The sequence below is a fragment of the Pseudophryne corroboree genome, chromosome 6 (genome assembly GCF_028390025.1).
Source record: "Pseudophryne corroboree isolate aPseCor3 chromosome 6, aPseCor3.hap2, whole genome shotgun sequence".
In the NCBI taxonomy this organism is placed as follows: Eukaryota; Metazoa; Chordata; class Amphibia; order Anura; family Myobatrachidae; genus Pseudophryne; species Pseudophryne corroboree.
Window position 1 is genome coordinate 47,803,528 of NC_086449.1, and position 12,351 is coordinate 47,815,878.

At 46.2% G+C, this 12,351-nt stretch overlaps 1 protein-coding gene across 1 annotated transcript in view; it reads right to left on the reverse strand.

The window, feature by feature from the left end:
* Positions 1-9,488: 9,488 nt before the first annotated feature.
* LOC134934229 (uncharacterized) overlaps positions 9,489-12,351 on the reverse strand; it is a 157,644-nt gene continuing 154,781 nt past the window's right edge. The window contains exon 7 of the mRNA XM_063929713.1: positions 9,489-11,543. Within this exon, the coding sequence (XP_063785783.1) occupies positions 11,347-11,543 (197 nt within the window). The 3' untranslated portion in view covers positions 9,489-11,346. The remainder of the gene's footprint in view (positions 11,544-12,351) is intronic.

Sequence of the window (12,351 nt, forward strand, 5' to 3'; positions counted from 1 at the left end):
CGGCGTACGAGGTTACATCCAGAAAATGTGGAGAAGATGATGTTCATTAAAATGAATTATAATCAATTCCTCCGTGGAGACATTGACCAGCAGCAATTGCCTCCACAAAGTACACAGGGAGCTGAGATGGTGGATTCCAGTGGGGACGAATTGATAATCTGTGAGGAGGGGGATGTACACGGTGATATATCGGAGGATGATGATGAGGTGGACATCTTGTTTCTGTAGAGCCAGTTTGTGCAAGGAGAGATTAATTTCTTCTTTTTTGGTGGGGGTCCAAACCAACCCGTCATTTCAGTCACAGTCGTGTGGCAGACCCTGTCACTGAAATGATGGGTTGGTTAAAGTGTGCATGTCCTGTTTATACAACATAAGGGTGGGTGGGAGGGCCCAAGGACAATTCCATCTTGCACCTCTTTTTTCTTTCATTTTTCTTTGCGTCATGTGCTGTTTGGGGGGTGTTTTTTGGAAGGGCCATCCTGCGTGACACTGCAGTGCCACTCCTAGATGGGCCAGGTGTTTGTGTCGGCCACTAGGGTCGCTTATCTTAATCACACAGCTACCTCATTGCGCCTCTTTTTTTCTTTGCGTCATGTGCTGTTTGGGGGGTGTTTTTTGGAAGGGCCATCCTGCGTGACACTGCAGTGCCACTCCTAGATGGGCCAGGTGTTTGTGTCGGCCACTAGGGTCGCTGAGCTTACTCACACAGCTACCTCATTGCGCCTCTTTTTTTCTTTGCGTCATGTGCTGTTTGGGGGGTGTTTTTTGGAAGGGCCATCCTGCGTGACACTGCAGTGCCACTCCTAGATGGGCCAGGTGTTTGTGTCGGCCACTAGGGTCGCTTAGCTTAGTCACACAGCTACCTCATTGCGCCTCTTTTTTTTCTTCTTTCCGTCATGTGCTGTTTGGGGGGTGTTTTTTGGAAGGGCCATCCTGCGTGACACTGCAGTGCCACTCCTAGATGGGCCAGGTGTTTGTGTCGGCCACTTGGGTCGCTTAGCTTACTCACACAGCTACCTCATTGCGCATCTTTTTTTTCTTTTTTGCGTCATGTGCTGTTTGGGGGGTGTTTTTTGGAAGGGCCATCCTGCGTGACACTGCAGTGCCACTCCTAGATGGGCCAGGTGTTTGTGTCGGCCACTAGGGTCGCTTAGCTTAGTCACACAGCTACCTCATTGCAACGGTTTTTTTTTTTACTTCTTTGCGTCATGTGCTGTTTGGGGGGTGTTTTTTGGAAGGGCCATCCTGCGTGACACTGCAGTGCCACTCCTAGATGGGCCAGGTGTTTGTGTCGGCCACTAGGGTCGCTTAGCTTAGTCACACAGCTACCTCATTGCGCCTCTTTTTTTCTTTTTTGCGTCATGTGCTGTTTGGGGGGTGTTTTTTGGTAAGGGCCATCCTGCGTGACACTGCAGTGCCACTCCTAGATGGGCCAGGTGTTTGTGTCGGCCACTAGGGTCGCTTATCTTACTCACACAGCTACCTCATTGCGCCTCTTTTTTTCTTTGCGTCATGTGCTGTTTGGGGGGTGTTTTTTGGAAGGGCCATCCTGCGTGACACTGCAGTGCCACTCCTAGATGGGCCAGCTGTTTGTGTCGGCCACTAGGGTCACTTAGCTTAGTCACACAGCTACCTCATTGCGCCTCTTTTTTTTTCTTCTTTGCGTCATGTGCTGTTTGGGGGGTGTTTTTTGGAAGGGCCATCCTGCGTGACACTGCAGTGCCACTCCTAGATGGGCCAGGTGTTTGTGTCGGCCACTTGGGTCGCTTAGCTTAGCCATCCAGCGACCTCGGTGCAAATTTTAGGACTAAAAATAATATTGTGAGGTGTGAGGTGTTCAAAATAGACTGAAAATGAGTGGAAATTATGGTTTTTGAGGTTAATAATTCTTTGGGATCAAAATGACCCCCAAATTCTATGATTTAAGCTGTTTTTTAGGGTTTTTTGAAAAAAAACACCCGAATCCAAAACACACCCGAATCCGACAAAAAAAATTCGGTGAGGTTTTGCCAAAACGCGTTCGAACCCAAAACACGGCTGCGGAACCGAACCCAAAACCAAAACACAAAACCCGAAAAATTTCCGGTGCTTATCACTAGTTTCTTCACAGTAAGGACAATACGTGTTTGGAATTCCCTGCCTGAGAGAGTAGTAATGGGGGACTCGGTCAATACTTTTAAGAATCGGCTAGATAAATTCCTAATGGATAAAGATATACAGTGTTATTGTGGGTAGATCACGCACTATAGTTAAAAAAGAGGAATAGACACAATGGCCGACTTTTTAAGCATATCTTTAATGTAATGTGTCATCCTAGAGTCCCTGCTTGTTTCCCACCATGTTACATGATAATTCAGCCACTGCACTCTGCAGGTCTGGTGCATACTTGCCTACTATTGAAAAAGCATTTCAGGGAGACTGTGAAAGTAACATCTCTCAGCGCGGACGTGTACAGCTACATCTGAGAGGCGTGTCATGAAAATGACTGACATCCAAATGTAAATCAGCCCCAAAGTCAGTAAGATCTACTTGTTGAAGAAAATACACTGATATTTTGCAGGATTTGTTTGTGTATTGTGTTTTACAAGAATTTCCATATACTGTAAGTGGCCACGAGAAACCGTCTTTAAAATGTAGGTAGCCATAGGGATCTTTGTGCCTTATAACCAATACAGGAAAATTGCACTGATGATCCCATTTGAATGTATATATCTCTAATTTATCGCTAATTTATTTTTTTCTCCAAGAATGTAACAGCTATATAATGGGGGTAAGGTGCAACCAGGGAGATTGCTGGTCTATTCAGGGAGTCAGGGAGATTGCTGATATTTCAGGGAGTCTCCTGCAGAATGAGGGAGGGTAGGCAACTATGGTCCTCTGTTCTTAGACAACATGACATCCTGCATTAGCAAAGTGCAAAGTTCAATATGGCTTCTTCTATTCTCTGATTATTACTATTAGATGGAGAATATAAGGAAAACAGGACATCAGTGCAGAGTTATGTAAGACTCTTTATTTCAGTTAATATTTATATTCAAAGCTATATAAAAAACGTAAAATAAAAAAACTTTGTATTACTTCTTAAATGACAGTATCAGCCTACATTTCCATTTTTATCCACCAGGGGGCGCCCTGATCATGTTAGTTACCCACATAGTGATGCAGCTGGTACATTACAGTTAAGACTTTCCTATAAAGCCAACCTGGTAAGTAATACATGCTATGCCCAGAATCTACGCTTTTGTTGCCTACCGTGAGTTTATTCATAACGTTTGTGTTGATTTTATTATGTCAAATGCCGATTCCAACACGTCTAGCATTGGTAATCTATTAGGTGTGTGGCCTTTCTGCAAATCTGAGTGAACTGAAGGATAATCATTGTTTCTATGAACCACAGAACAGCGGGTATAATGCTGTATTGTTCGAAGAAGGGATTTTTTTGAGTAGTGAGGCGTTGTTTCGCAATGAGGGAATCCCATTGACCCGCAGGGCCACTCATATGACTATGTATTTATTTATACAGCACTTATATATCTCTGTAGAATGGTCATGTGACAGAAATTCCTTATCCCAGGCAGTCCTGTAGAACATTGGACCGACCTAAATGAAGGGGATTCAGGGGGAGGGGGTGCTTTTGGCACTAAAGCAATGGGATGGTTTGAGTTGGCCGGCTGCCCGCGTTCTTGCCCAGGGCGGTGATGTTTTATGCTGCATTTGCTTGGGCATGCCCTATGAAGATGTAGCACTGGCTTGTTTGGAAGACTTGTTTTAATACATTTGGGACACTGGCCTCAGAGGGGGATCTGGGAAGAGTCAGTGGTTTTATCATGCCCTTTTGGTTTCCTCTACCATTGCTGGTGTATTTTATCACACCTTCCTAGAACTTGTACCACCAGGCTCGTCCATTCCAGCCACTTAATAAGCCACTTATACCCCTTTCAGACTGACTTTAAAATCCTGGATTTTTGTGTGTGAACGAACATCAACCATGGAGTACTGTATGTCTGAAAGGCACCAACCCAGGAACCTGTTCCTGAGTCGGCACCTCCTGCTTTTTCCAGAACATTCGCCCCGGGTAGACAACCCAGGTTAATGGTCGATGGTTCGACCCAGGATTTTACTCTCAAGTCCCACTCTGATATGCTGTTCGGGGCTGCCTGGGGGTGGCGGCTGCCAGGAAAGGTCCAGGACTGTGCTTACACCCTGGGCTGTGTGCCGTCGGAGGTGCGCTTCCAGCTTTCCTCACCTGGTGTGTGTGTATGATTTGTGTATGTGTGAGTGTGACGTATGTGTGTATGACGTGTGTGAATGAGCGTGATGTGTGTTTATGAATGTGACATGTGTGTGTGTATGTGACATGTGTGTGTGTGTGTTTCTGACATGTATGCATACCTTCCAACATGACCCTCTCCAGAAGGGACAGTATACTCTGCTCCTGGACTTCTCTCTTCATTTACGATTGCCATCACCTTTGCTGAAACACGGGCCCTCATTCCGAGTTGATCGCTCGCAAGGCGAATTTAGCAGAGTTGCACACGCTAAGCCTACGCCTACTGGGAGTGTATCTTAGCTTCTTAAAATTGCGACCGAAGTATTCGCAATATTGCGATCACAAACTACTTAGCAGTTTTAGAGTAGCTCCACACTTACTCTGCCTGTGCGATCAGTTCAGTGCTTGTCGTTCCTGGTTTGACGTCACAAACACACCCAGCGTTCGCTCAGACACTCCCCCGTTTCTCCGGCCACTCCTGCGTTTTTTCCGGAAACGGTAGCGTTTTCATCCACACGCCCCTAAAACGCTGTGTTTCCGCCCAGTAACACCCATTTCCTGTCAATCACACTACGACCGCCGGAGCGATGAAAAAGCTGTGAGTAAAAATACTAACTTGATTGTTAAATTACTTGGCGCAGTCGCAGTGCGAATATTGCGCATGCGTACTAAGCGGATTTTCATTGCGATGCGATGAAAAATACAGAGCGATCAACTCGGAATGAGGGCCACCTTTCTTATCCATTAACCTGTTCAAAACAGGTTACGGCAATCATAAGTTAATAGAAAAGTCCAGAAGCAGAGCATTGTGTCCCTCCTGTAGAGGGTCATGTTGGGAGGCTGAAAGGGGACAACCTTGGAATTTCTCAGGTCTCAGGTAATGTGAAAGGGGGTCTCAAGCAAAAAACTGGGATTTTTGAGAGTGCTCCCTTGAGGTGGAGCTCTATGAGAGACTCCCACAGACAATCACAATAAATATCCTTAAATATTCCAGATTACTGACTTTTATTAATTTATATAAACACTACGTTCCTTCTGCAACACATTTCAGTTCCTCTTCTCAACTCTCTCTTCATCCTCTTCTCCAACAGCCTCTCAACATTTTTCCCATTCACGTCATTTCTTTATCTATACTTTATTACCTTTCTTTCTTCCTCTGAGCTGCACTATGGCCCTCTTTCCAAGTTGTTCGCTCGCAAGCTGCTTTTAGCAGCATTGCACACGCTAAGCCGCCGCCTACTGGGAGTGAATCTTAGCATAGTAAAATTGCGAACGAACGATTCTCAAAATTGCGATTACACACCTCTTAGCAGTTTCTGAGTAGCTCCAGACTTACTCGGCATCTGCGATCAGTTCAGTGCTTGTCGTTCCTGGTTTGACGTCACTAACACACCCAGCGTTCGTCTAGACACTCCCCCGTTTCTCCAGCCACTCCTGCGTTTTTCCCAGAAACTGTAGCGTTTTTCCGCACACACCCAAAAAACCTCCAGTTTCCACCCAGAAACACCCACTTCCTGTCAATCACACTCCGATCACCAGAACGAAGAATATACCTCATAATGCCGTGAGTAAAATACCTATCTGCATAGCAAATTTACTTGGCGCAGTCGCAGTGCGGACATTGCGCATGCGCACTAAGCGGAAAATCGCTGCGATGCAAAGAAATTTACCGAGCGAACAACTCAGAATGACCACCTATATCCTGCCATATTTTTATGACTGAACATAGGTAGGGATCAGGACACCCTTTGATACTTCAGCAAATCCTGTCATCCTCCCATTTTTATTTCCCTCCTTTTCCCCACACATGGTTAGGTGGAGTGCAGTCAGTATATACAGGCAAGAGTTGGCTCCCCAAGTGTTGGAGAACTACCGGTATCAGCATTCTAATAACAGCAAGAGAGAGCTACAGGTGTGTACCCAGAGCCGGCCCTAACCAATATGATGCCCTAGGCAAGAGTTTGGCTGGTGCCCCCTAGCACCACCGCTAGTTCCACCTCTGACCCTGCACCCCTTTCCCAGCACCATCACCCCCCACCCATAGCAGTCCTTTTTTTTGTTTTCCTACCCCATGTAATTTAAATAAGAACAGTGTGCACATTTGGCGCACAGCCCAAAAAGGTATGTGTTTTTGTTGGCAAGCGGCATGGCCACACAATAGTACCCTCAATTCAAATTTTGCCTCACAGTAGTGCAACTTTATTCACAATTTATCATAGGATAGTGTCCCTTATTCACATTACATCACACAGTAGTACCAATTTACCTTATATACGTTACTTCTCACAGTAGTGCCCCTCATTCACATAACATCATACTGAATTGCTCCTTATTCACATTACACCACACCATATTGCTCTTTATTCTCATTACACCACACCATATTGCTCCTTATTCACATTACACCACACCATATTGCTCTTTATTCACATTAGACCACACAGTTGTGCCCTTTTTATACGTTACGCCACACAGTAGAGCACCTTATACACACATAATGCCACACATTGGTAATGCAATTATACACATAATACCACACAGTAATGCCCCTTACACATATGACACACATTATTAATGTCCTTATAAACATAATGCACTTTACACATTATGCCAACCCTTATTAATGCCCTTATACATATAATTTCCCTTACACATATGCCACACATTGTTAATGCCCTTATATATATGACACACATAATGTCCCTTACACATATGCCGCACATTATTAGTGCCCTTAAACACATAATGATACACATAGTGTCCCTTACACATATTTTACACATTATTAATGCCCTTATACAAATAATGACACATTCCATAGTTCCTGGCGTGAATCAACTGGCAACTCTGCTAACATCGGGTACCTATTTTTTATGAAAATGCATCTTATGTGCATTGCTATGTGGCTAGAATGCACAAGCAGCTTCTGCTGATTAAAATGATATGCAGCATGCCTATATACTGTGTACGACTGTGGCTGTATCTGCATACGAAATGCTACACACAAAATATAGGCATGCTGCATATCATTTTAATCAGCAGAAGCTGCTTGCGCCCCTAGGCATACCAGATGCCCTAGGCAATTGCCTAGTTTGCCTATGCCTAAGGCCGGCTCTGTGTGTACCCATCCTATATTCTGAATCTGCTCATGACCCCATTTACCAGTTATTCTGGATATTTTATGATGCACGGTGGGCGCTAAACCATATCAGATCCAGAACAAAAGGACAGTTTTTGTTTTACCAACTATTTAAAAAAATTTCTTTTAGCAAAGGTGTAGAGCAGAGGTTCTCAAACTCGGTCCTCGGGGGCCCACACAGTGCATGTTTTGCAGGTCTCCTCACAGAATCACAAGTGAAATAATTAGCTCCACCTGTGGACCTTTTAAAATGTGTCAGTGAGTAATTAATACACCTGTGCACCTGCTGGGTTACCGGCAAAACATGCACTGTGTGTGCCCCCGAGGACCGAGTTTGAGAACCTCTGGTGTAGAGAGTGTGTGAATTCAGTCAGGGCTCACGTGGGATTTCTCCTGTATGGACCTACTCACAGGAGAAAACCTATGTTCAAGGTGTGACACCAGCAGGTTTATTTCATACAGGGTGAAGCAGTACTCAGGAGGCAAATAACAGGGACCAGAGTCCAGTCACAACGGTGGTATAAGTATTAAGGGCCGAATAAATTTGCAAGGGAAGGTTATAGGCAGCAAATTAATCAGGTGGCAAAAACAGGACATTATATGCAATAATGGTAATGATATAGATCCGAATGGAAAGTTAATCGCTGGATGCTGTGATTGATGGTAACAAGGTGAAGTCCAGAAAACCCAATTTAAACCCGTACGAAAATAAAAGCACAAAGTTGGTAATATAGACCTGATCGCGGCAGCAAATATGTTAGCAGTTGGCCAAAACCATGTGCAGTGCAGGTAGGGGGATGGAGGAGGCAGATATAATATGTGCAGGGAGAGTTAGATTTGGGTGGGGTGTGTTCAACCTGAAATCTAAATTGCAGTGTAAAAATAAAGCAGCCATTATTTACCCTGCACAGAAACAAAATAACCCACCCAAATCTAACTCTCTCTGCACATGTTATATCTGCCCCCCCTGCAGTGCACATGGTTTTGCCCAACTGCTAACACATTTGCTGCTGCGATCAGATCAGAATTACCCCCTAAGTCCCAATTCGCAATTGAATTACACACAGAGGGTGTAAAGTAGTGTTCCAGAAAACTGACTTGAGGAGCATGAAGACAACACATAGCAGTGGGCCAGAACCTAGAAGCAGCAGGAGAGCAGAGTGTACTTGCTAGAGGCATGATCCAGGATGCAGACACACGTACTTGACATAATGAACTGGCAACATGGAGCTTGTGTGGCTGATCTATATAGGTGTGATAGCTGGGCAGCGCCAGGTCATACTTGCCTACCTGACCCTCTACATGAGGGAGAAAATGCTCTGTTCCTGGACTTTCCTGGTAATGTATCATTGCCATCACCTGTGGTGAGCTACCGTATTTGCCGGCGTATAAGACGACTTTTTTGCCCTGAAAAACATGCCTCCAAGTGGGGGGTCGTCTTATGCGCCGGGTGCACTTCAGTTGGGATAGACATAGCTGCCATAGTGGCCTTCCGATACTCGCCCGGTGCCCATAGTGTCCTCCCGATGCCCGCCCACCTCATTCTACATACCATCCAGCATCGCGCGGTATCCAGTGCGGCCGCGGCGGGTCACTAGTGCCAATTACAGGGAGATGCAGGGACTGGCCGGAGGCGCTGCGGTCGCGTTGTGGCCGTACAATGGTGACAATGACAGGTACTGTAATGGCACTAATACTAATACTAATGGCACTCATGTGAAACCGGTAACAATAAATGCACACAGGGGTATACTTTTATTCATTTTACAACTTTCTCCTCGCCCCCTCCCCCCTTCTTATACATACCTTGATAAATACGCCCTATCCAAATCTCTTATCAGGTCATAATATACAGTATGTCACAAATCTGATGTTCTTTTAGGTTTTATTTGGTGTGTGGAAGGGGGTAGTCTTATACGGCGAGTATATAACAAACCCTATATTTTGAGTGGAAATGTTGGGGGTCGTCTTATACGCCCAGTCGTCTTATACGCCGGCAAATACGGCAGTTAATTGATAAGAAAGGTGTTTCACCACAGGTGATGGCAATCATACATTACCAGGAAAGTCCAGGAACAGAGCATTTTCTCCCTCATGGAGAGGGTCAGGTAGGCAAGTATGCACCAGGTTCATCAGTGATTTTAAAAGTATTGCACACCAGGACGTCTCCTCACATAAGCAAGCAGTTTATTCACAGTTCAGACAGATTTATCACGACAATAACATTTGATTTCTTGCACCAAGTGGGGCCTGGCACTGTGGGGCAATGTAACTGGCACTGTGGGGCAATGTATCTGGCACTGAGTGGGGCAATGTATCTGGCACTGTGGGGCAATGTAACTGGCACTGAGTGGGGCAATGTATCGGGCACTGAGTGGGGCAATGTAACTGGCACTGTGGGGCATGTAACTGGCACTGTGGGGCATTGTAACTGGCACTGAGTGGGGCAATGTATCTGGCACTGTGGGGCATGTATCCGGCACTGTGGGGCATTGTATCCGGCACTGTGGGGCAATGTAACTGGCACTGTGGGGCATGTATCTGGCACTGTGAGGCATGTATCTGGCACTGTGGGGCATTGTATCCGGCACTGTGGGGCATGTATCCGGCACTGTGGGGCAATGTGACTGGCACTGTGGGGCATGTATCTGGCACTGTGGGGCATGTATCCGGCACTGTGGGGCATTGTATCCGGCACTGTGGGGCAATGTAACTGGCACTGTGGGGCATGTATCTGGCACTGTGAGGCATGTATCTGGCACTGTGGGGCATTGTATCTGGCACTGTGGGGCATTGTATCCGGCACTGTGGGGCAATGTGACTGGCACTGTGGGGCATGTATCTGGCACTGAGTGGGGCATGTATCTGGCACTGTGGGGCAATGTATCCGGCACTGTGGGGCATGTATCCGGCACTGTGGGGCAATGTAACTGGCACTGTGGGGCAATGTAACTGGCACTGAGTGGGGCATGTATCTGGCACTGAGTGCGGCATGTATCTGGCACTGAGTGGGGCATGTATCTGGCACTGTGGGGCAATGTATCTGGCACTGTGGGGCATGTATCTGGCACTGTGGGGCAATGTATCTGGCACTGTGGGGCAATGTATCTAGCACTGTGGGGCAATGTAACTGGCACTGTGGGGCATGTATCCGGCACTGTGGGGCAATGTATCTGGCACTGTGGGGCATGTATCTGGCACTGTGGGGCAATGTATCTAGCACTGTGGGCCATTTTCAGTGGCCACACCCCTTCTGGAGCATAGACACACCCCTTCTGGTGTGTGGCCACGCCCATTTTCCCTCACAGCTGTGGTAACAGCTAATTACCAAGCTGCAGATACTCAGACCAGCGTGCTGAAGCACCAGAGCACAGAGCGACACACCAAGCACAGAAGAGAAACTACGGATTGTGACATATTCTGCTCAAATGCATCTGTGGAGGATTAGTGGGTGTGATAATCTCTAACGTGTACATTTATGGCTTAATGGGAAAGATTCTTATGAAACTGCAGTTGATTATACAAATAACACAATGGTGGCCATATTGCCTCTCCAGGATCAATGATTGTCAGTGTGTCATACCTCCCAACATGACCCTCTCCAGGAGGGACACAATGCTCTGCTTCTGGACTTCCCTGTTACTGTATGATTGCCGGCACCTGTGCTGAAACACCTTTCTTATCCACAAACCTGTTCAACACAGGGGCCGGCAATCAGAAATGAAGAGAAAAGTCCAGAAGCAGAGCATCGTGTCCCTCCTGGAGAGGGTCATGTTGGGAGGTATGAGTGTGTGAATGGTGAACATTGAGAAGAACAGGTTCCGCCATGTAGGATTACGGAAGCCATCCATATTCCACAGACCAGGTCTGTGCTACCGGTGCTGTAATATCCACCTTCTACCCGTTGCAGAACATCGCTCCTCTTCAACTTTCGCCCTCACACTGTAGAGGCATTTAATGCTGCCAGACTATATCCCCTAAATCTTTCTTCGGAAGGCAAATTATCTTTTCTTCTCTTCATGCGGCACCATACAGCAGTGCCAACAGCTGCAATTCCGAGAACAATTCCAATTACTGAGATTAGTATGATCAGTGTCTTCTTTGCAGAATTGTTACCTTCCGATGGTGCGCTGCCTATAAGAGAGGAGGAGAATACATAAAGGTGTTAATCGGATTATTGCTGCCGGACTGAAGCTGAATTGATGCCTCTAGCTATGGCATAGGGACATTTATTTATTAACAGTTACATTCCTGTTCAGTTGGAAAGAAAACAGTAATAAAATGAAACTGGGTAATAACAGACGGACAGAGAGATAATAGGACACAGAAATGACTTTGCAATCTAAGAACATAGAGTATATAACGTGCAGTACCGTACAGGTGGCCATTATCATTTATGCTTGCGTTTGACGCTTTGGTGGTGAGTGGGAATGTCAGCGTGGTAGGTCCATCTGTTCCCGTAGCCCCAGTTGGCTTTTGACCTCTAGCGTCCTGGCGCTGTGTGGAGACATCTTTATTGGCTACGGACCTTGTTGTGGAATCAGGGGATGTGGGGGGCTTCTCGTCTGAGACTTTGGGCCAAGCTTGCTGAGATTCAGTGTGTGAAGTCATTGCAGGTGGACTTGTCCCTGTGGGCAGAGCCGGCCCTAACCAATATGATGCCCTAGGCAAGATTTTGGTTGGTACCCCTAGCACCACCGCTAGTACAGCCTATGACCCTGCACCACTTTCCCAGCACCATCATCCCTCACCCATAGAAGTCCTTATTTTGGTGTTCCTACTACCTATATTTTAAATAGGAACAGTGCGCCCAAAAAGGGGCGTGTTTTTGCTGGCAAGGGGCATGGCCACGCAATAGTACCCCCAATTGAAATTACGCTACACAGTACTGCAACTTTATTATCACACTGAATTACTCCTTATTTACATTACACCACACCAT